Source organism: Lepisosteus platostomus, chromosome 11, assembly GCF_059453375.1.
Source record: "Lepisosteus platostomus isolate fLepPlt1 chromosome 11, fLepPlt1.hap1, whole genome shotgun sequence".
NCBI lineage: Eukaryota > Metazoa > Chordata > Actinopteri > Semionotiformes > Lepisosteidae > Lepisosteus > Lepisosteus platostomus.
This window is the reverse complement of record NC_142621.1, coordinates 47,766,697-47,792,089: the sequence shown is the minus strand read 5'-3', so window position 1 is coordinate 47,792,089 and position 25,393 is coordinate 47,766,697. Positions and strand designations below refer to the sequence as shown.

The 25,393-nt window shown below is 43.8% G+C and overlaps 1 protein-coding gene and 1 long non-coding RNA gene across 6 annotated transcripts in view; one reads left to right on the top strand and one right to left on the bottom strand.

Annotated features, from left to right (window-relative positions):
* cep112 (centrosomal protein 112) overlaps nucleotides 1-25,393 on the bottom strand; it is a 148,981-nt gene that overhangs the window by 4,896 nt on the left and 118,692 nt on the right. For all 5 annotated transcript variants that reach the window (XM_088600157.1, XM_088600153.1, XM_088600156.1 and 2 more), the window contains 3 exons: nucleotides 23,421-23,570; nucleotides 10,613-10,702; nucleotides 1,249-1,350 (listed from right to left, as the gene is read on the bottom strand). In XM_088600157.1, coding sequence (XP_088456283.1) covers nucleotides 1,249-1,350; nucleotides 10,613-10,702; nucleotides 23,421-23,570 — 342 coding nt within the window. The remainder of the gene's footprint in view (nucleotides 1-1,248; nucleotides 1,351-10,612; nucleotides 10,703-23,420; nucleotides 23,571-25,393) is intronic.
* On the top strand, nucleotides 21,405-24,553 carry LOC148652892 (uncharacterized). Its single transcript, XR_015925470.1, has 2 exons — nucleotides 21,405-23,145; nucleotides 23,381-24,553. It is a non-coding gene; the product is annotated as an uncharacterized LOC148652892 (long non-coding RNA).

The window sequence follows — 25,393 nt, the reverse complement described above, 5'->3', positions numbered from 1 at the left end:
TTCGAGCAGATGAGGCCTTTATTGCCACAACGCATAATTTGCACTTATTATTGCAAATTTGAACACAAAGCTGTGGTTATCAAATGCAAAGAATTTGGACAGGGCTATTTAAAGACTTGCCTTTGTTCAGCAGGCTCTTGACTGCTGCAGTACAAAACATCTATTGTTCGCTTTAAAATATTTAACACAAATTCTCAACCACAGCTGCATGTACAACAAGGACTGCTGTAACTAATAACTAATTTTATTGAATCCTTGAAGCCCATATTAATGTGGTTCCACTGTATAATTGTCTATAAACTGATCAAATGGTTCAGACACTTCAAAGCACAACAGTTAAATCACATCCACGTCCTTTAAAGCGAACTACCACTGCTTGCTTCTGACATTGGCTTCAAACAGACAAAACGGACCCAATCAGACCAAAACCCTTGGTGAAACATTAGCATATCTTATTCAAGACATTTTTTCTTTAATTTAAGAGGAAATAGATTTTCATGTTTGGTGCAGCAGAAGGCGTACTGGTTAAGCCACATCAAATAAGAGAAAACACAGGGATATCTACAAGTTCCCAGGAGGCTTTTGAGCACATTGGCTCTGAGTGCAATAACATCTCTTGTGCTGGTGTTGTAATTTCTCTGTGCAAGTATGTCAAACACTCATCTCCCCCTTTGTAATGCCTTCTAATTGCAGCAACACTCCTTCACTTTGAGAAACTGGCTTGGTTTCGATTCTAGTAGCCCAGGCAAGTCCTTACACATCATGCGCAGGCACTATTAGGAAACAGATCTGAAATACTTCAGGACAGGAAAACGACTTTTCAACATTCCTAAACAAAATAATAAGACTTGTATGTCTGCTGTAGGAATTGTGAGTCGTTGCCTTCGATTGGCTCTAATTAGGTTGTCTCGGCGAGAATCTACATGAAACCTTTGAAAGCGCTCCATAAACACACAGGTGTGGATTCTTCAGTAAAAAAGTTAGGTTGAGAAAATGCTTCTTGTACCGCAATATTTTCATCGATGTCTGGAATGGCTTTAAGCTGGCTCCATGCCACTTGCCCGAGATGGCGAAAAGAGAAGAAAAGAAACACAACGTTTCGGCTGTGGAGCCTTCTTCGGGTGTGACACTCGAGCCCACGCCCGAAACGTTGTTTTTCTTTTCTTCTCTGTTCAGCAGGGAATAAACCTTTACTTGTTCCTCTGCAGCCTGCGCAGGCTGACGCAGCTCCCTGCTTGAACTACTTGCCTGAGATTTTAAGGAGGCGATGGTGTCCTCCAGCTCCTGCCTTAGAGCCGCGGGCATCAGTCCCTTGATCTTCATCTCGCACTCCTGCCGGACACGGGTGACCTGAAAAGGGAGCAGCGAACTCCTGTCACATACTGCACGCTCTCTTCCACCAATACGAGTACAGTGGGTCTTGTTTTCTAGATTCTCTACAAATATTCCGCACCCACCCTACAGAAGCACCACCTTTCTTGCTGGCGCAGAGCATCCTTTCTAGTATGGTGCTGCTGTCTTAGCGCAACCAGATTTTGTGTCCAGTATTGTGCTACACAGATGCTCTAATTTCAATAAGGTTTCAAATGCAGGTAACACTGTGGGCATGCCATACCTCCCAGCCCTTGGGTATTTTATCTTATTATATAAAGGTATTTATTCACTTTGCTAATTCACTTTATCCAAATTGAAGGTTGAGGGGAGGAGGGCAAAACTGTTCCATAATGAATCAACCCTTTCAATCATGTGGTCATCATATATGTAGCAGCCCTATTATAAACGTGCTTCTGTTATAATGAAATGGAGGTAAATGAAAGCACTCTGTGTAAAGGAGATTAAAGAGCACTGAACTGTGTGCCTGGGTTTCCTTAGGCTTTCTGTCGTTAACTGTATGGCTGAAACTGCACTGACTGTTCCACCTCACTAGGCTGTGAGCAGACCTGCTGTAATAAGATTCACCACGAAGGCTGTGAGCAGGTGTTGTGTAACAGTGAAAACTGACCACTTGATTGGCGGATTGACGGACTGAGCTACTTCCCACTAGTGCACAGCCCACTCGCTGGCCCTGACGGTACCCGTACCCACTAGTGCACAGCCCACTCGCTGACCCTAAAGGTACCTGTACCCAGTGTTAGGCAGCAGACAGTGGCACGGCACTCTTTACCTGGGTCCCAAGCACTGCGACAAGTTTAATATTGAGGCCATGAAGATTCTGATAATAAAGATAAGCATTTAAAAGCAAGGGATTCGCCTGCAACTTCTTCTTAAGAGAAAAACAGAAATCTTTCTCTTTAGAGAAAAAGAGAGCGAAAGAAAAAGAAATGATGATTGCTTTTCCTAAAATAATTTTCCTGTTGTGGATTTAACTGACTGTTCTGGCTTTCGGTAATTAATCTTTCTGGGCACAATGAAAGGATTGGGAAGCACTTCAAAGGGGAGAGTGTGAATTATCTGAAGACAGAGCTCAGTTTGTGTCCAAGTGCAGTGCGCAGCAGATTGGGGCTTCTGCCAGTTTGGCAATTTTACATTCGTCACAAGTGTTAGGCCAATGAGGCATCCGAAAAAATTATTCGGTTTCCTTTCTGTAGAAAGCACATCACAAAAAGAGAAAATATTTTTGTCTATTTAATTCCAAAGGTCGGTACTCCAGGTTCAGTTTTAGATTTGTCTTCACTCACTTACAGTACAAGCACAGGTCTGTGAGCATTAACAGCAAAAACTTTTGAAAGGGGAAGACGGGCATGTTCAGGAACAGCTACAGGTGCTACAAACAGCACACAGCTTTTTGTCAGAGAAAAATAATTACTAATAGACTGTTTTACCATGGTAAAAGCAGAGAGAAGTGTGGCAAAGCACTATAAAATCATGAAAGAGTACAGAGAGCTGCGTTAAAGCCTGACACAAATTATGAGACACCACAGCATACAAAGAAAGATGCATGTTGTCAGTGTGATAAAGGCAGGGAAATAGCTAACAGATATACCCTGGTGAACTTGCATTAAAGAAACACACAAAGACCATAAGCCTTCAACAAATTCCATGGGCACGCAGCTTACAGTACACAACCACAGCACAGACAGCTCTACCAAAACTACAAAACAGCACCTCCAGATCTTTCCTATAAATCAGTAGAAAACTTGCTCAGCAGCTGCATTAGTAACACTGGCATGTCAGAGACACAACACTTCTACACCACCATTGCAAGAGACTTGGTAGTTGGTACTTGGTAGACTTTTTATTTAGCAGGGGGCTCCTAAAAAGAATTAAAAAAAAGCTTCACCACGACGGAATCATTATTCAGAACCTATTTTCTGAGCCCCTGTGCTGAAGCCCTGATTCAGCAGGGTTGCCGAGGAGCGTATGTCGTGCTGCCTGTGGGAGAAAGCTGGGCCCCCACCTCACCGGCGATGCCAACCTGCCGCGGATCCCAATGTCCTCAAAGAAAGGCGTGTAGGAGGAAAGACAGCGGCTGTACAGGATTCCCCCACGCGGAATCGCGAAGCAGGGAACGACTGGAGCTCAATAAGCAAAATGAATAACTACTACCCTAAGGTGTCCACATATTACCTGCTGAAATTAGCTATGAGATAAAACAACTGTGAGCCAGACACTCTGTTACACATTCCATGTACCTGCTTAAAGTTGTACATTTAGCTGTAAAGAGTACAAACCTCACTTTACCCTAGAGCAGGATGGTTTCACATTTGATCTAACATTTAAAAAAAACTGAAAAAGCCCCCCCAGCAACGGATTCCTATTTTAATTACAAAGCAGATCTATTCTGCACATTAAAAAAAAAGAAACAAGGAAAATATTGGTAATGAACAGCACCTGAAGCAGCTGGAAAGGCTAGATGAACAGACAGACAAATGCAAGAGGGACAGAGCTCTTTTCACAGCTCTGGAGCTACAGGTTTCACACTTCTTAAATAAGACGATGCTTCATACTGTTTGTTTAATGTTTCAAAGACCACTGCTTTTTAATATGCAAACTGAAAGGCCCAGAGACCGTGCAGGATCCCATAACAGATGTCATGTTTACTCCAACAAAATCTCTGTAATTGCGAGCTGTGTGCGGGCTCACGTCTGTCCTTACTCATTCCGCCAGAGTGAGGTGATGAAAGCACTTTGTCACATCGCACTGCAGCTCTGTCACCGCTGGCACCTACCCTACTGTCTGCCATACAGCAGGAATTTACTTTCGAAAAATACTGATTTCATTGTCTTGTCCATTAACACATTTTTCAGAACTTCATTGAACGAACAAAATAATTTTAGAATTCACTCTGGGGTGAAACAAAAGATTGCATTTTGGTTAAATCATTGGTAGCCCTCAGCATCCACAGTGCTTTAAAAATCTATACATTTAAATACTGGAATGTCCCTTCAGTATGTCCCAGCTCTAAATCAAACAAGTAATATTCTATATTACTATATATTTGTATTATATATAATACAAACAATTAGCATAACTGCTTAAATAAGAAAAAAAAACTTCCAACTAGACTTTGACAAGTTATTTTTCCAGATAGCTCTCCTTCCTCTCTCTATATGTATACTTTAGATACATAATTTATGTTAAGAAGAAAAACCGATTGTGTAAAGCAAGATTTCAATTTAAAATAAATGTGCCAAGTCTGGGACTTGTTCACTCAGTGCTGAAATAAATAAATGATATTCAGTTCTCTAAGTGATGTGTTCAATGCTAACAAACTGGCTCTGAGCCATTCTGAGGATACTGAAACAGCACCAGATCTAGACAGGTTTATTGTTCTCTGATGGACAGGTGATCAAAAAGAAAAGATCTCTTAAATGCATCTATTTATTAAGAGATGATACCATCATCTCTAACTTACAAGCTTTAAAAGAAAGCTTTTCATCTCTCTGATTTTCCTGTGTTTTTGTTCCATATACCAGGGGCTCAGAAAGGCACATTGTTGGTTTTTATTCTTAAAATGACAACATGTCATCTATATATAGCCTTTAAATTGTACTCAGATTTAACTTTTCCTTGCGTTGGTTGTCACAAGCTGATGTTTTTGACAGCTGCCAGCAGAAAGAGACGAGCGCTCAAGGTTCTGAAGTTTCAAATTAAGTTTGTCACATCGTCAGCCGCCTGATGTTGGCTAATAAAGGGAGCCGGGATTGCGAGAGCTACTGAAACGAGAAAGTGACAAAGGCCTGTCAGATCCATCTCGGCGAACATCAGAACCCCTGCACCTCTCTCAAAGTCTACATCTCCACATCTCAAGACGTGCGCGGCGCATTCTGGGAGGACCGTTTCAAATTCCTAAGCGATATGCATTGAAACAAATATCACAATAATAAAAAAAAAACTTTTACGGGACAGTTCTCTCTTTTGCTATTAATCTTAAAAGCATTAAACATGAGTCACTGTTAAGCACAACAAGAGAAGTATCGTGAACTTTTCAGCTGCGTCTGAAGAGGACTCTTCTGAGATTCAAAAGCACCTGAGGACCTGCTGTGAATGAGAACAGAAGATGTGTGCTCTTTTCTCCCTCCTTCTTCAGAGCCAGAGCTGCTTTGCATTCTTGTAACAAAATCCTTTCTGCTTTATCAGGGTTGATATTCCTGCCATTTGTGAAGAAAAAAGTAACGGAATCTGTCCGGATCCCGGGCATCGATCGAGACCAGGGGAGGCGACTCTCAACATACTTCCTCACTTCCACGGGGTCTTGGCTACAAGGCGTGGCCATGATCCTGCAAGCTGGCGTTCCCAAGGGCAAGGGATCTTGGAAATCCCCGGATGGCCAGCGCGGATTCCACAAGGCCTTGCAACTCTCGGCAAGGGGACGATTGAGGGGACGCAGACCAGCGCTCGTGCTCATTCTCATTAGGGCTGTTTTCTTTCTTTTTGCCTTTATCTGCTGTCATAAGACCATTACTAGAACATACAGCGTGTACAGTTATAAATGAGAGGAGGCACTTTGGCCCAGCTAGCTCGTTTGTCCTATACAGTGACAGGCTGCCTCCTACTCTGTACCAAGCAGTTCCTCCCAGGGTTTTCTATAAATGGCATCGTCATCATCATCATCATCATTACTCTTCCTTGATTAGCATTTTCAAGGTCATTTGCTTTCATTCCAGCACATTTCAAGTGCCTCTAGCCTTTTAAGACTATGACGTTAGAAATGTGGTTCTGGTTTCTCTACAGCTCTCTATTAGGGTCTACAGTGTCCTTCAGGGAATCTCAGAGAGAACAGCCCCGAACAGACACATCTGATTAATGTTTCCAGAAGCTGCGATATGCAGTATACAAGAGTATTCAAAATCCATTTAAAAACAGGTGGGCTTTACCACCCATTAAAACAAGAGTCTTCTTACAATGCAAAACGTGCACTGACAATGACAACAAAACACACCAGATCTGATTTTTAGCTCAGACTAACACAAGCTAAAGCTGGAGTTATTCTAAAGGATCAGATTTCATGCTCAGGAGTAGTTAATAGGACGTGGGGCTGCACACACTTCAGTAGCATGTTTTGGATTAAAACAATGCCTTTGTAGCTTCTGAAAGGCAAGACACCATACAGAAATTCAGGGTGAGCCTTTTGTTTTTCACAGGGAGACAATGGAAGCAATATCGAAGAGAGATACAGTATCTAGGTCTTTGGGTATGGTTCAGTTTCCTGGTTACCATCATGACAGAATTAATTCCAGTGTAGCTGGGAATCACCACAATTAGTCAGTTAATGACGAGGTAATTCAGTCACAGCCATCCAGCTTTGTTTTAAGATGTCGCTCACAGACACACTGAAGACTGAGGTTTGATTTTAGCTTTTTATTTTTTTACAGAGGAGCCCTGTATGTATTCCTCCTGCCTGTGGGCAAAGATAAAGAAAGCCCAGCTGAGTTTTAAAGACAGCACAAATAACCATAAAAGACCCCCCCCCAAAAAAAAAAATCAAGGCTTTAAAGAACAGAGGCAGCCAAGAGAAAAAAAAACCTTCAACATATGATCAAAACGGCTAATGGTGCAAATTCTACGACAGTGTTCAATCGGAGATGATGGCATGGGCTCACAGCAACAACCTGCTCTCCCTTTTGCAATTTATACTTGTGTTCTTGTACAGTGTTCCTGATTGCAAAGGGCTCCAAAAAACATGATGTTGTTTTGGTTTAGATGCTACAGAGCATCACCTCTGTTACTCAGAGTCTGACCTGCTAAGGGCTGTCTGATGGTGTGGCACTTTGGTGGTTGATGCTACACTCTCACAGCTACATGGTTCTGAGATTGATTTCAGACTTTGCCCATCTGTGTGGAGTCTGCATGGTCACCCACAGTATCATCTTCAATCTTTACTGTATTCAAATCTATAAATATTAGATAATATTTTTTCTTTGTCAATAAGCAGAGAAAGTTGGCATGACAGAAAACTGCAAAATGAGGTCCAGTGTGATTTTTAATTTTATGCATGCTTGGAAGGAGAGTAACTGCATTTTGTTAGCCTCATGTCTACAGGCAAAAACCTATAGTGCAGCAGCAGGAGAAGAAAAAATGTTGGGGTGGATCTGGCCAAAAACTGGTAACTTCAACCTGCTTAATAATTTTCACAGTGGGGCTGAAGCTGCAGATGTTGGAAAAAAATGACTGGCGAAGCTCTGTTTCCAAATGAGGTCAAAAGCACAGAGAATAAAACAATGGAGGGGGACAAGAAAAGCTGAAAAATTCTGTCCTGCACGAGCTGAACTCTCTGCTGGGTCTTGTTCTGGTAGTATTTCCCTGCACAGAAATGTCACCTTACTTCTGCCTTGTAAAGGGCAGCTCTGCATTCAAAATAGGTTGCACTAGCATGGCAGCAAGCCTCCTCTATATGAACACAAAATGAGATGACATCAGCTGACTGTGATCTGCTTGGGTCAGGCCTGCTGGTCCTGCTAAGCCACGGAGAGCCCTTCAGTTTTTCTGGGGTCCACGCTAACCCCGCGGCTGTGCGGGGCTCACAGTGCTGAAAAGGGATGACGGCTTTGGGAAAGGATCGCTTTCCCAGTCCTCATCCTACAGATGGGTGCAAGGTTGCAGTGGTAAGCTGAGCTGCTGGCAAACTCAGTTCAGTGCGGTGCAAGGTGATAAACTGGTCCTGTTCAGTTCTTAAAAGCATTCCAGATGTGGACTGCTGACCACATTCCAGAGGGCTGGTGAATAACCTTCACTGCACTGATGCAGAGAGGACAAACACACTCAATGCAAATGGTAAATCCTGAATACTGTAGGAACATCTCTGTTGGATTTGCTAGCCACTTTTGTGCTGTGCACTGTTTTTTCTGAGTTACAGAGAAAACGATTCCCGAGCACTTCGGTGCACTGCAGAAAACACTAAAAAGGTTTCATGTCTGTTTTGTCTGAGGCTTTCAAAGCCTTTTCTGTTCTATGCAGCATGACCTAATACATGAAGTCGTCTTGGCTGCTCAGGCAGATTCATCAGAGCACATTCTGCAAAGTAAAATAAACCTAACATATTAAAAAAAAGAAATAAGGTGATAGCTTCTAAGCAAAATTCTGACTTTTTTATGACACAAAACAGTTTGAGCATAACCTCCGTTTTTTTCAGTGAAGTCTTCATATTTATTTTTTTTATGGTGGACCCAGTCAGATGCCAGAGATCCCTCCTGTTTGCAAAGCACCACTGACACAAATGTGAAAGCCATTTCAAAGAAAGTCTAGGAACATCTGTTTGAAGTCTGGACAAAAACAGGGTTTCTTCATGCGAGGGAGAGGGATTGTATTACAAAGACTCAGACATGTCCAGGATGATAAACTAGAGTAATATCATTGTATGGAAAGAAAGTACACCTTCAACTTTATTACCCAGGTCATAGACTTTCATCTTAGCCACTCAGACAGCAGACAGAGCTGGTGTGCTATGCAGTTTTTATCAGTTAGGGAGAGGATACATTTTAAAGAGATTCTTCTTCTTTTTAAAAAAGTGCTTAGCAGCCCTTTGTGGTGTTAGGAGAAGCCAGGTGATGAACCTGAAATTCAGAGTATGCAAAGACCACTGCAAAATGAGCAGACGACATGAGTAAGAATAAGACCACAGTGGCTGGTTCTTTAACAGATTGGAGCAAGACCACATAGGTGCCCACTACCAGGTGACCCAGAGGCAAGAAACAGCAACATGGTACACAGACTTCAACGGTCACAAGAATCGCACAGGCCCATGTATACCATGCATACCGTGGGCCTTTTGTTAATGGTCTTTGATGTTTCACTTTGTGTTTTTATTGCTAAAAAAAGTACACTATCTTCCGCAAAAGGAGAAACAGAGGGAAAAAAAAACTTCTTAAAACTTTGAAAGCCTGGTGTGGGTTTGTCACCGACATGCATGCGAACAGCAGGAGCGAGGCATGAAAGGAGCTGCTGTGACATCAGAATCACTGGGCTGCTGGGATAGCTGTGCTTTAGCTAGGACAACTTTCATGCTATTTAAGCTAAAAAAAAACTGCAGCTCACAGCTGGAGTCCTTGTAGAAACTTTTTGAAGTGGCCATGATATTTAATTTGGAATAGTTAAGAGAGATTTCACACAGTCTTTGAGTAACCACATCAGATTTTAAACAAAAAGGGCTCACATGATGGCGTGTAAGATCACAGTGAAGCAGGTTAACCTAATAATATTTCCTGTTCTTTAATCAGGCTATCAAGAGGTTAATTAGTGTTCTGGATACAACTCCAGGTTAACACGAGTTCCATGCAAGAGAACTGAGAGATAATGCCTGCAGCCTGCAGTAAATGCACTGCACAGTACTTCAAAGACAAAAAGAGGAGGAGAGGAGCAGGGCTTGGAGCTGAAGGGGGTTCAGAGCCCCTGGGGACTGACTTGGCTGGGTAAGACCCACGGTGCTGTGTGCTGGGGTCACTGTGCGACCGATACGCAGTTCTCGACACATACTATAGGCACTGATTAAATCAAATATTCAACCCCAACCAATCACAGAAGGAAACACCGGGGAAAATACATTTCCCATTCCCCCATCCTCCTTTCTTCTTCCCTCCTGAAACCAGCCTTTAAGAATGACCAAGTTTTGACTGTGGATTAGCAGAGACTGGGGGGTCAACGTTTAGCCCCAATCAATGACTTAAACTCAGAGTTCTGCTGCCCACATGGTCATCAAGCTTTGACCAAGAGCAAGAGGCACACCTGGTACACCTGGCAACTCTGCTGTGTGCAAAAGAAGAAACGTTGCACAGTGCAAACCTGGATGAAAAGTGATGTACTCACACACACAGGGCAAAGGCTCTTCGAACAGTGCCTGATACAGAACGAGGTCAGAAATGTCTTCATGTGTTGTTCACATACCAAGCCAGTGAAAACACTTAAACAGAAGACATTTATTTATTTTAAAAGTTTGAGCAGTCTGTTATTAAAGATAACAGGGACTGAATTTGTGCTGTGAACTTGAGCGGCCAAAGACAGCTCTCTCTGCCCCTGGCGCTGGCTGTTAGTGCCGGATTCTGAGGAATTCTGGAAATGTGTGAAGAAGGAAGAGCTCATCCTTCAGTCTGATGGGTGAAACTAGGTATCGGATTTAGTGGTAAAATATTTTCCTTTAGCCCCAGGGGCAGAAGTCTAATAAAAAAACCTTGTGTACCTGCTCCTGATGCTCCAGCTCTTTGTTCAGAAGCTTCTTCTCCGAAGAGTTCAACAAGCTCTGGAGATTCTCTATCTTATCCTGAAGGGCCTGAAAGAAATGAAGGAAAAAAAAGAAGAAACTGGAAAAGTGAAACTCTTTGAACAGGGGTGTCCTGGTGGTTTCAGCTTGAAACAAAAGGCACAGCGTGAGTTTAGGGTTTCACTCATAAAGTCCACAGTCCCTGTGTCTCCAGAGGTGTAAGAGCTGTGCAGACTGCAGGGGTTACGCGATGCCAATATTGGGCAGCTGGGGTCAGTGAAAACGACCATGACCCCTCCAGACAAGGCCACGATGAGTCCAGCACACAGTGAGAACAGCATGTTCAACTGAAAATGCTCCCCCCACGTTACTGACATCATATTTATTAAATAATTCAGAAAAAAAACACATAAAATACATTTGTTTGTTTAGTTTTTAGGTCAGCAATTTTAGTTGGAAAAGCCGTTTTCTGCCTGCTGGAGTGGAAACAGGCCCTTGGATCTTGCACTGAGCACATGCACTGCTCTTTCTTTGCTTATTACTTCCGAATATCAGCATGTAAATATAGCAGTTTAAAAAAAAAAAACATTTCTCTCCATGGAGACTTCTAAACACAAACAGGTTTGCTTCTTTCAGCGCAATGTGACTAACCTAACTAACTAATGGTGAGGAGGACTGGGACTGCCCTCAGGATGCCGTTACAAACCATGCCGGCACAGAAAGCTACTTTTATAAACTCGGAAAACCCTTAGATCAACAGTGGAAAAATGACTTACCTCAGTCTAAAAATAATAAATGTGAAAACTGTCTACAAGCCTGGGTCTTCCTGTCTGTCCTGCAGGAACAGAGCAGCACAGTTTCCCAGGGTACCAGGCTGCCCTCTATGAGCTCACTGCCCAGCAAGAGAGGGAGGGTGTCGGCCTGCTGGCCCACACGAGAAACACACGTGCTCTGTGCACTGGTGTTTACCTGAAGAACTCACAGCTCTCACCACCACGACCTGAGCGGTCAAAGCCAGCAGCGTGGAGCTCTGAAGTCAGGACCAGGAGCTTGTGTGCTGAAAGCTGTGGTGGCACGCTGCTGTTGCACACTTGAGCAGGGAACTTCAATAAATTGCTCCCGTAAATACCCCAGTGTATAACTCTGTCCTCTCCAGGACTCTCCAGGTCATCATTATAAATAAGAATTTGCACTCAATTGTCTGATCTGGCGACATGCAAAATAAAGGTAGTGTGGAAAAACAGATATTTTTTCATAGCTTTGTAATGACAAAATTACAATGTGGTCATATCCTGATATGAGATCATCATGCATGAGAAACTATAGTCTGAGTATCATTTAATTGTGCTAATGCTCCTGACACACACTGAGGTCCTCCTGAGCTAAACTGCACACAGAACATACCTCTAGATAAGGCAGCCTTTAGCAAGGGAACACACAGACTTGTGCAAAGTCTTATTCTAATTCTCCCACAAGACAGATTGGGATACATGATACAGAGAGTTCAAAGAAGTTTTACAGCACAACGCCGAAAAAAATCTAGTTTACAACAACACCGCTAACGTAGTGCAGCTCTTTTCCTTACAAAATACACCTATATCCCAAGAAGACAAACTCTAAACATCTGACAGACAGGGTGCGAAGAAATCTGGTCAAGGTGATGCACAGAAGGGTGAGTAGCAGAGGCCTGGCTTTAGCAACCAACATCCTGGGAACACCTCCGCTGCCTTAACCACTAGAGCACAGAGCCTCCTGGAGCCTGGGTGCTGCTAATACAGTGACCTTCTTCGTTTGTGACCTTCAACGGCACAGGAGCATTTTAATCTTAGACCCTGTCTCTCAGAGGAGACCAGGGAAAAGTTGGACAGAACTAGGTTGTTTTGTCCGTGAAAAAGTGTGTTTTAATGAGAAAGTGGGTTTTCTCGTTACAGAACAGAGTGAGCCCTGCGTTGCTGAGATCAGCATGCTGCCCGATTCCTCGCCTCTCCTGATAAGCAGACACTGGGACGTTTCAGGAGCTCATATTAGAGATTAGAGGTCTCAGGCCGGGACACGACAGACAGAAGACTGGAAAACTGTCTTGGTCTGAAAGCTCTGTGAGCTGGTGGTCAGCTACAGCAACGATGGCCCTCAGCCGTGTGAAATTAAAAAGCAAAGGAGATCTGACCTGCCTGACATGTTAAACTCAGCTTTATAGGTGCTGAAGGGATTAACCCTTTGCTTTAAACTGGGTTTAGTAATTTCTGCATAAAATATTACTTTCACACAAGCCAGGTGTCTCTTACATAGCAAGGCTGACGTCACTGGTGATGGCAAAACGTTTATCCGTTTGCAAAGGGAGTCAATGGAGGTGATGTGGTAACTCGCCGAGCTAATCAGGATCTTTCAGCAGGGCCCGGCAGTTACAGGCGTCATCTGAACACAAGGATCTTACGGAGTTTTAGAGTTTATCCCAGGTGCTGCCCAGTGAACTTTAATCTGCCCTGCATGAATCAGTGATTTTCACAGAGAATCCCTCAAAACAGGCCCAGATGGTTGGAAGTGATATACCCTTTATCACCTCCTTCCGTCTGGTATAAATTAAAACGGGGCGAGAAATTCGGGAAAATTCAATTTCCTCAGGGGGGCCAGTATTGTTACGACGCCCATGGTGTTATAAATATGCATGGCTGCTTCCTTTCTTTTTTGACTGGCTCTGCTTCTCAATCCTTTTCTCTCAGAAAGTTTGATCTTCCCCAAGGAAAAAAGCTCATGACATGAATCGCCAGTGTTGACTTGCGTTTAAAGAACACACACACCTCCAAGGTGGGACCTGCTTCCTTGTCTTCTTCCCTGGGTGGTCTTTGTGTAAAGATAAGGAAGGCATGTTAAACCCTCTGGAAGTGAAACACAAGTTTGGCTGTCCTTTTAAATTCCAAACCTTGTTTTGTTAGCACTAGACCTCTTTTTATGTGGAATTCGGAGTGTAGTGAGCTTTAAGAGCTCTTCCAAACTCCAGATTAAAGGATTCCTCCAATGACAACAAGTCAGAAGAATGACTTCTTTAAAGTGTAGGAACCCCTCATGTGCAGGCCCTGAGCACTACCGAGCAGGTATATAAATCTGTTTGCTCAGGATTTCACCCCTTCCCCTAATGCCGAGAGACTCCCTGCCTTTCCGTGTTCTTCAAAACGGACAACTGCTCAGGCACGAAAGAGGAGAAGAGGGAAAAAGAATGCTGAGGAAAGGAAATCTTATGGTTTTTAACCTAATCCACATGTTTTCGCTTCACATATGGCAAAACTCCTCGCTGGTGGGAAACCTTTTTTTTTTGTTACTGCAACACAATATATATTCTCAGAAAACGGCCTTTGATGTTTGCTTGAGCTTCAGATGTCATTCAGGCTACTGACTTTAAACTAAGGAAAAAAAAACATCTTTTGCGGCGTGCTTCTCTCCGTGCCTGGCAGGGCCTCGGATGCCTGGATGCGCCGGCCGAGCTGTGAAAACGCCCGTGGAGCCGCCCGGCGCGGCTGTTCTCGTCCTGCTCCCCGGGTCGCTCGCGGGCCTGCCTCAGCGCACGCCCTGCGCCACCTGCCACGGCCCACACGCCAGCACGGCCCGCCGAGCCCTTCGCCCGACTACCAGCACAGCCGGGGCGAGCGGGGAGCCAGACGCCGAGCAGCGCGGCTAAACTGCGCCTAGTGCTGCCGCGCCTGGGTGAAAGAGCAGAACAAACACCGGGGCGAACTGTGCTTGCTTCTTAGAGCTGCAGCCAAGAAGGCTCGACCAGGAAGGATGAAGACGACCGCGGTAATGACAGTAGAGAAATGCTAATTGTCCTGGGTGTATCTGCAGTTTTGCCCCTTGTGTAGAAATCGCCCACGGACGGTGACAGAGTTCTGGTTTGGTACAACTGTACAAGAGTTCTGAACCAATTTCGGAATGACCAGAGTCTTCAGTGGTGGGAGCCCGCTACTCTCGCCTGCCCTGCCAGATCCACCTTTCAACGCCTCTGACCCAAGACACCTCCTGCCTTCCCTGTCAACCACAGCTTACCTCTAGGGCAGTTAGGCCCATCGGGCCCATTTGGGTTTGTAATAGCAAATTGATCTCAGAAACCCAAACGACCATTTCTTGAAAGGAGGCAGGGTCTCGATTTCACAAGATGGCAGGGCAGTTTGTTCCAGCCTCCCACCTCCCTTTGTGCAATGATGTGCCTCCTATAGTCAGTTTAAACGCTCTTCTGTTGAGATTCCACTTGTCTCCCCTGGATCGCTACACACTCTTGTAAATGTCCCTGAGAATTGTATTGTACAAGTCCCATTGTAGTCAGTTTTTTTAGCCTGTCAATGTTTGTGTTGTGGTACCGAAAACCTAGAATTTTTTAGATGCATATCCAGATATGCTGAACCTGACACATCCATCTATCCAACTTCTAGCCATTTTATCCAATTCAGGGTCGCGGGGGAGCCGGGATCTATCCCAGCAAGCAATGGACGCAAGGCAGGCTACACCCTGGATGGGACACCAGTGCATCGCACGGCACAAACAAGACACAAGCACACCCACTCACACCAAGGCCCCTGTTCCCAGAATCTATCCCAGTTCACCTACCAGCATGTTTATTGATTGTGGGAGGAAACCAGAGCACCTGGGGGAAACCCACAGATTCCTGACAGATAGGTCAGGACTTGAACCCAGGGACCCAGTGCTGCAAGGCTGCGAACTGTCGTTGCCAGCCACCGAGACGCCTGAACCTGGAACATCACCGCCTTATTTCATAACAAGATGTATAATTTTAGATAAAATACCTGTAATTTCAACACCAGCCCCACCCATCTGCCCACCACACGTCATCTATCCTTCACCTTCAAATTCATTTCTCATATGAAGGAGAACACCAAAAAAAAAACACTGTATTGCTGGGATGGGAAGATGTATCAAAAAAAGAAAATCTGAACCTGATCCTTGAAAAGCTGTCCTTCCCAGAGGCAAAGATATCTTTCAGCCAAGCTGCTGCCTTGTTGCTTTCAATAACAGCTGAGTAAAAATAACTAAGGGTTAAACTCTGGCAGAGATGCATTTATCAGCACTCCCACACAGAGAGATGAATCAGAGCGAAGACACCAGCACATCCGAAAGAAAGCTTTCCTGGTCTCACAACAAAGACATCACTGAGCTCCGCAGATCCGCATGAAGGAGTCTTTGCCAAGCCCACTGCAACTTCTGGCTTCTAAAATCTGTCAGTTACGCGACATCAAGTAACAACCCAATCAGACTGAAATAACTCGGCTCCACCCCTACAGAGACAGCATGGAGGACTGGGTTGTCCTTAAAAAACGGCATAAAAAGAGCAAGGGCTTCTGTGTCAGGTGCCACGCCTGTCCCCATGACACAGCCGTAAGGAATACCATACTCCACCACCCAGGCAATTAACGAGATCCTGTCACAACTTCATAACCAGTTCCATTACATGGCCACAACAATTCAAAAACCTCTTTGATGTTTTTTTTTATCTTATTTTAGGCCTCCGAAGGGGGGACTCGGGGTGTGAGAGAACATTTTTAAAAATCTTCTGTCCCGATATGGGAACTGTGCTCTTGACTAATCAATATAATGTTGACGTGCCATTTCAATGGAAACAAAACAAACAAAAAAAACCACATCCATAAGCAGGTGCTTGTTCTTAGAAATTAGGAAGAAACGGACTTGATAAACTGGTGGAACTAAAATCTTTTTACTCTGTGACCTCATTTCTCGCTGCAGTAGGGACTGTTAGAATTTTAACAAGTCATTCATGAAATACAGATCTAATTCAGGGGGAATGAAGACAAGAGTTGTGGAGGTACAGGGCTCACTGCTTATTTACTGATGAATTCACTTGTAAAGCAGGCTGGCTTAGCTTAAGCCCTCTCTAAAACAACCAGAGAGGCAACAGTATCACTGCAGCCAGGCCCTGGAGCCTGCAGTGAGAACTATGCACTGAGGTCTACAGATTAGCCTGCTCACAGCTAAACTATCGCAGTCGGCCTTCATCGTGGGAACTAAGTCACGTGATTCAGCACAACAAAACCACCAAGGCCAGCAGGGAGGCCGAATCCCATAGCAGTGAAATGTCAATATGTGCTTCACCCTGTGATTTTCCTTTCCCAGTGGGACCGGCCTGCTTTCCCGATTGCCACATCCACCGGCCCCATAATCCTATAGCATGTCTAGTTTTCAAAGATCGTCCCGCCACCTCAGTCCCAACAGGTGTGTTTACACTGCCACTTCTCATCGGGGTCTGAAGTCTTCTCAGTTACCACAGCCAGCTGAAGACCTGGGAAAGGTCACAAAGCAGAGGCCATTGGGTCCGTCCAGCCGGTGTGGTGAATACCCGATCGTGGCTTGCTCCAGACCCTTATTCCGAGCTTAGTAAGCCAGTGGCAGTGGCCGAATGAATACCAATACAACATGTGAATTAATAAGCATTTATTTCATTTAACACCACTATTATGAATTACTGATATATCTGGCTGACGCTGTTATCCAATGCGAAATACACTTGCACCCACTTTAATAGCTGGGTCTTTTACTGGAGCAATTCAGGCAATGAATCTCGCTCACCGCCATCCAGTTTCATGTCCAGATTCCTAAGCACTGCTCCACACTGCTATTACCCTATGACAGACAGCAGACATAGTGATCCCTCATATACCTAATTATGGGTGGGGTATGGAAAGATGACAGTATTCAACAGGTGTTTCTGCACTCTCTTAATTTAATCTCTGATATAAAAATCTGGATGACTAAAAAATATCTTAATTTAAACTGAGACAAGACTGAGGTCATGCTACTCGGCACCTCCCATCATGTTCATAAAGCCAATGCAGGAACGCTGTCTGCGGACGGCAATGTGCTTCTATTTCAACGAAAATGGAAGAATTTAGGGGTGATATCTGATCCAGGCTTGAGTTTTGACCCTCACATACAGAATACTGTAAGAACGTCATTCTTCCATCTCAGAAATATTACCAGACTACAAACTCTGTTGTCTTTGCAGCAAAAAAAGCTGATCAACACATTCATCTTTGATTACATCAATGTCCTACTCGCTGGGGTATCAAAATCCGCACTGAACAAACTTTTCGGAATTTGGAAGCCGGAAATCCTGTCCAGGTCGCGTGCAAGTGATCACGTTGCACCAGTCGGGATCCTTGCACTGGATTCTTATCAGGTTTCGAATTGACTTCAAAATCCGGATGTTCACCTACAAGACCCTCATGGCTTGGCACCTCAGCACCTGTCTGACTTATTACCCGTCTACTCCCCACCTCCCAACTTAGCCTGGGAGTTAGCCTGACTCTGGTCTCCTCTCTTTCCCCTAAAACAGGGCCTTTCCTGGTGTACCCTAGTAACTCAGAAATTCCATCCCCAAGGATATCAGAGTCACCTGCCCTGAGTGCATTTAAATCTAGACTCAAAACCTTGCTTTGCAGAAAGGCTTTTATCTAATTAGTGTCTGTGTCTGCTCTATTTTCTAATGGCCATGTAGTTTATCTGCTGGTGCACTTCTAAGCACTTGCCTTTCTTATATGTGCTTATTATGTAACTTGCTACCCTTGTAACTGTTTTCTCTCATTCTAACTTGTTTTTTTGTGTTTACACCTAATGTAAAGCACCTTGATATGCTACTTTTAAAGATGCTATAAAAACAGCAACACTATTATTATTATTGTTATTATCAACCCATAAAGAAAATTGCAATAAAAATCTCACACCTGCAAGGTTCCCTTGGTGTCCCTGCTCTCCACTGGAACGTAACATTTCAAATCAAAATCAAATCAAAGTTTATTTATCAAATGCACAACAATACAGCGTGCAGCAGTAGTTGCTGGCAATGAAATTTCTTTTCTGTGAGCTCACAAAAATCACAAAATCAATATGAATAGAGCTGCTATGTGTCCATGGTGTATGCAATATATAATGTCCAAGCAGTACATGGACACTGAATACAATGAAAACTGTATGTCCATGTAGTCATTACTATGTAACCATCTCTAGTTTGCTTTTCAAATCGGCCTCATCTAGCTTATGCCCAACACATCGGATGCTACTGACGTTGCCTTTATGGTGCTTTGAATAGGAAAGCCGACATGCTGTGGAAATAGATGGAGTGCTGTGTTCAATTTTGGCTTTCATATCGGATTCCTTGGATGCATTCAGCATCTCATTCGGTTGCTCTTCCTCTGACAGTTTTGATAAATTTTAGGTAAAGTTTAAACTTCAAGTTTCGCAGAGAAGAATACCACTTGGTGTATATTTTTGATGAGGAAGCTGAATGGGCTTGGGGTGAGTCAAACTGTTTAAGAGAGGGAGTTCAGAGTGTTAGTAGATGGCATCCTTACTGTTGGTATCACGGTGTGATGTGGTAGCCTGAGCATTAAGAGTAAAGGAATTGTTGATGCTGCTTGTAAAGTAATTGGTGGACCACAGAAACAGTTTACAGGGCTGTAGTACAGTATACTGCTGTTCAAAGGAGAGCTCAGTTTGTCATTGATGACCCCTCCCTCCCTCTTCATTCCCATTTCCACGTGCTGCCTTCAGGGAGGTGGTTTAGAATGCCTATGGCCAAGGAAAACATCTACAAGAAATGTTCTATTCCCTGTGCAGTCAGTATATTAAACGCAGCTAAGTGACTTTTTCCTGTATGAAACCATCGGATTAGTATAATGACAGTGTAATATAGGCAGAGTGACACGTGTGTATATACAGTGCCTTGCGAAAGTATTCGGCCCCCTTGAACTTTTCAACCTTTTGCCACATTTCAGGCTTCAAACATAAAGATATAATTTTTTTATTTTATGTGAAGAATCACCAACAAGTGGGACACAATTGTGAAGTGGAACGAAATCTATTGGATTTTTGAAACTTTTTTAACTAATAAAAAAATGAAAAGTGGGGCGTGCAAAATTATTCGGCCCCTTTACTTTCAGTGCAGCAAACTCACTCCAGAAGTTCAGCGAGGATCTCTGAATGATCCAATGTTGTCCTAAATGACTGATGGTGATAAATAGAATCCACCTGTGTGTAATCAAGTCTCTGTATAAATGCACCTGCTCTGTGATAGTCTCAAGGTTCTGTTGAAAGCGCAGAGAGCATCATGAAGACCAAGGAACACACCAGGCAGGTCCGTAATACTGTTGTGGAGAAGTTTAAAGCCGGATTTGGATACAAAAAGATTTCCCAAGCTTCAAACATCCCAAGGAGCACTGTGCAAGCGATTATCTTGAAATGGAAGGAGTATCAGACCACTGCAAATCTACCAAGACCTGGCCGTCCCTCTAAACTTTCAGCTCAGACAAGGAGAAGACTGATCAGAGATGCAGCCAAGAGGCCCATGATCACTCTGGATGAACTGCAGAGAACTACAGCTGAGGTGGGAGAGTCTGTCCATAGGACAACAATCAGTCTTACACTGCACAAATCTGGCCTTTATGGAAGAGTGGCAAGAAGAAAGCCATTTCTCAAAGATATCCATAAAAAGTCTCGTCTAAAGTTTGCCACAAGCCACCTGGGAGACACCCCAAACATGTGGAAGAAGGTGCTCTGGTCAGATGAAACCAAAATCGAACTTTTTGGCCACAATGCAAAACGATATGTTTGGCGTAAAAGCAACACAGCTCATCACCCTCAACACACCATCCCCACTGTCAAACATGGTGGTGGCAGCATCATGGTTTGGGCCTGCTTTTCTTCAGCAGGGACAGGGAAGATGGTTAAAATTGAGGGGAAGATGGATGCATCCAAATACAGGACCATTCTGGATGAAAACCTGTTGGAGTCTGCAAAAGACCTGAAACTGGGACGGAGATTTATCTTCCAACAAGACAATGATCCCAAACATACAGCAAAATCTACAAAGGAATGGTTCACAAATAAACGTATCCAGGTGTTTGAATGGCCAAGTCAAAGTCCAGACCTGAATCCAATCGAGAATCTGTGGAAAGAGCTGAAAACTGCTGTTCACAAACGCTCTCCATCCAACCTCACTGAGCTCGAGCTGTTTTGCAAGGAAGAATGGGCAAGAATTTCAGTCTCTCGATGTGCAAAACTGATAGAGACATACCCCAAGCGACTTGCAGCTGTAATCGCAGCAAAAGGTGGCTCTACAAAGTATTAACGCAAGGGGGCCGAATAATTTTGCACGCCCCACTTTTCATTTTTTTATTAGTTAAAAAAGTTTCAAAAATCCAATAGATTTCGTTCCACTTCACAATTGTGTCCCACTTGTTGGTGATTCTTCACATAAAATAAAAAATTTATATCTTTATGTTTGAAGCCTGAAATGTGGCAAAAGGTTGAAAAGTTCAAGGGGGCCGAATACTTTCGCAAGGCACTGTATGTATGTATTGTTGCATGGTTAGGACTGCTGTTTGTTTTAACATGTATTTACTTTATGTCGAGTGTTATTTGTTTCAGTTTGTTAGTAGTGATGCCGAAGACAATTTTCCAACCTTTGAAAGAACAGTGAAGTTATATAAAGGTTAAAGTTGAAGAACCGTCATGTATTGCTACAACACACAATAGCCTACAGTATGTACATGCTTCCCATGCATCTTATCACAGTCTGTGTAGAAAACCATCATCGGGCAGCAGGGGCTCAGGAACTGCAGCAGCACGGAGGTGCGACAGGAGAGCCAGCAGCAAGGGCTGGGTTTCATGTGTGAGGGTTAAGGGTTAAAATATTCCCAGGGATGCGGGCAGGTGAAAGGCTGCAAATACAAACACTACCCTGACTGCAGAAGGGCTTCGCTGTTTGTTTTCTAGGAGTCATCTTTCTGACAGCAGCCCCACGGCACAGCAGGGTGATCGAGTCCTGTGACGGCGGCGGCCGCCTCTGTAGGCGCTGCTGCGATTTGCGTTACAAAACATCAAATGTGTAACGTCTCTGAGAATTTGCATCGAGCCTTTTGATCTCTGGGATTTAAACAAAGCACGACCGTGTATGCAAAAAACCGTGAAGGTGGCACCGCGAGCCAAAGAAAACACCTTTGTGTTGAGATTATTATTTTTTTTTAAAGTGGGATGGAAATATTTCAAACGTGATCTATGCCAACACGCGTGAAAAAAAATGGATTTCAATGCTTCTCTCTCTGAGCGGAAAATGCACAGCAGGACAGCGACACAGGGTGAAGATGATGGTCTGGAGAAGCTTCCAGCTTCCTCTGAGGGACAGCAGGCTGAGACGGCTCTGCAAGGGCAGACTGTACAGACCTGCCTGAGATTTCAGAAAGACGGAGCACTTCAAGGCAAATCAAAACAAATCAGCGGTTTCATCTTCAAGGAGAAAAAGGACTTCTGGTATGAGGCCGAGCAAGCAGGACTACTGTACAGGAATTCTTACATTTCAGTGTGCGGTGCTTTGATGGTTTTCTTCTTTTGTTTTAGCCTTTAGCATTTTTAAGCGGTCTTTGAAGCGCGCAGCTGGGTAACGCTGTCGGTATGCAACGTGGTCGCCCTGCGCTCTGAAGACAAACCTGCATTCCTTACTCAGCCTGCCTTTCTTATTTCTCACTCCCGGTGTCTCTGGAACTTTAATCAGCAGCCTGCAATTAACAGGCCTTGTTAATGTACAATTAATTCTGAGGGCGGTCGATAACGAAGGAATGCTTTCTAGTTGTGCAGCCCCAGCCACATCCCTTGATAGCTCACACATGCAACGTATTGTGGTTGGAATGTGAGATGTGGACATGGGGAATGTTTTCTTATAATATCCTGGTCTGTGTACAAGGAGTAGAGTGTTTGCAACGAAACTGAGAGAGACCGCTAGGGCCAACAGTGTCAGTGTCAGTTACTGGCAATGTAGTTTGGAACGTGAGTGCTCAATTCTGAATCTACAAGAAATAAGAGGGGAGACTGCTTAATTTTAAAAAGAAATGAAGTACTGATGCCATGTTTGACAGCTCACAGAGGGCCCAGTTTTTGGCCTGAGATCCAACAGCCAGGCCAGTTGGAACAGACTGCAACGACTGGAACAGAAGCAAGGCCCCTGTCTTCGACAATTTCCAAACCTGCGCCCTGAGTGGGGACAATGGTGCCGCCATTAAGATCAGCCAGTAAGCTGAGCTCCTTGCTACTTGGTCTTGACGTGTAACATCCTGCCTTTCGCATGTTCAGATGGTGAAGCAGTTGCTCTCTCCTCCCATGATCTGCTGTGCAGTGGGGCTGAAGAGCTGCACCAAGGAGGGAGCTGCATTTTAGGCCTGGATATGGGGTGTCCCTTCTTAAATATAAAGCACTCTGGGATGCATTAGAATGAAAAACTCTTTATAAAATGTAAAGAAATGATGATTATTCTCATTATTCCTGTTGTGTTGTACTGGTATGCTATTTAACAAAAAGTGGGGTGCGAAAAGCAATCACAGATGCTTCCCCCCATCTCCACACTTTCCATTTCCTCACCTGCAAACTGCATTTGTTAGATCACATCACAGGCTGTGTAGTTGGGAATACGAGTGCTCAATTCCTGAAATCCTAAATCATATTTGGTAAGTTTGAAAGCTTTGAAAAGCATTATAATTGTAGAATTGTGATGCATGATGTAATGCCAAGTTATTGAATGCACTGTTAACTCCATGCACTTCTGGGTTGATTACACTTTCCATGTTATTTGAATGGGATGCTTGCTCTAAAGAACAGTGCTATGGAAGCACAGCCCATTATTCTCCAGTACGTTTCTTTTACTGACGGTTGGTTCTTTTACTGTGTTGGCTTGGCCCTCAGGTTTGGAAGTATCTGCAGGGGGAACCGGTTGGATTCCTACCCGGATTTCTCTCTCGTGATCGCGGAGCAGCTGCCTCCTCTCCTCCTCCCAGCGCTCGGCTGTCTCCTGGAGCTGGCTCTCCGCTGCCCGCTGGCGCTGCCGGCTCTCCTCTCTCGCGGTGCTCAGGCTGGTCTGCAGCTCTGTGATGGTCTGCACACACGAAATCCAATCAATCAACCAATCAACCAATGCATGACCTTTTATGACTGACCTGTCTAAATCGACATGCAGGACTATAAGTCAAAAACGAAACATAATACTGTTTTGCTTGATGCCTTGCATTTTGATTCAACAATTAATTTAGAAGAATTTGCAACTTTCGCTGACCCTGGTGAGCTTTACTCCTGGCTGGTAACTTGGAATGCACCGCTTGGAGCAGATTTCAACAGTTCCAGTTATTTTGTGGATCAGTGCATGTTTATGTTCATATATACACATAGAAACAGCAGCATTCCCACTTAATTCATTGTTCTGGATATCTGAACACTTGCATCACAGTCACTTTACTGCTGCTGATCCATCTGGCTACTGTCAAATGTTTAAAACGTGGTAAGGGCAACACGTCAAGGATGCAGAGCATCTTTCCTTAAAATTAAGATGCTACTAGTGAGTGGTTCACACGGGTTGTTTTTTTTTACATTTAATTCAGTGTCCTGCTGGACCGTGTCTGGAGAGTGTGGGGCTCCTGTTTGTGGTGTGTTCAGGCTGGGCAGCATAGAGATGTTCTAAGACTAAAAATGTCAGAATATGGACCCCTCTTCTAGACAGAGGGACCGTGGAGTCTCGGATTGAGCCCCATGTGAACAGGAAACTGAAGAGTGCCGCTCTGGAAATGGAACAAGCTTCTGTCTGGACTGACCCCACTGTGAAGAATGAGCGAGCAACAGTGTGAAGTTCTCGGATGTAAATTTTATAATTGCCCCGGGATACCAAGATTGCCTGAACCCTCTGGTCAAAGGGGCTGGTCATTAGGACATGGTAGCTCATAACTGGAGCCTGGCTGCCTTCAACTCCAGAAACACTAGTTAAAAGTCAGTAAAGACAGACAGCAGCTATCTTAACTCAGAATACAGTGAATACCTACTTAAAAAATGTAAAGAGAAAAAGTAAAATAAATTTAAATATTTACAATATTTTCAGAATAAAGAATCCAACTTCTGGAAAAAAAATTATACATCCCAGAGTAAGAATATATATGTACAACCACATGAACAGCTACACCTAAAGATCCCTCCTACTTTCAGTTTTCATTTTCGACTTCAGAGAAGCAAAAAACAAAAAACAAAACAAAAAAAAAACCTCAATGCACTCTAAAATAAAAATAAATAATCCCTCCCCAGATAAATCCTATCTATTTTCAAAACAGAGTAACCCTCAGTTTGCGAACTTGTGGCTCACATCAAAATAAAAAGTACAGGCAACCGCTTTGAAATGCTCTTCGAGTCAAAATTAACATTTTATTTAAACCCGAGCCAAGACCCGGAGAACAGGGCACTGCGGCTGGCTTTCAGCAAGACGGATAATTGTTTATTGTGTATAAACTTCGAAGGAACAATCTTACTGGAATATATTCATTGTGTGGGTGTTGGGAGTGAACACTTGGAACAGCCGCAGAGAGAGAGATTAGGGTTATTCTGACAGTGAGGGAGCCACATAAAAGTCACAAATGACCCATTATTATGGTAACATCAGTTTTCTTAGTAATAATTATTTCGCAATATAGACCTTCAAGTCTACACTTTAGCCTGAAGGAGTACACTAATACTGCTTTTTTTTTTTTGCTGTACCAGTCTTTTACTACCTGTTTTGCTGGCCCTCGACTGCTACGTCACTGGGTTTGTCTTTAATTTTACAAGTATACTACGGCTTCTATTTCGGGTGTTTTTCGTTCCTCACTTGGTGTTTTTCCCTACTACAGAGTATTCAGCATGAGCAGGGTGCCTCTATGACATTCTTACCTTATATAAATCAGT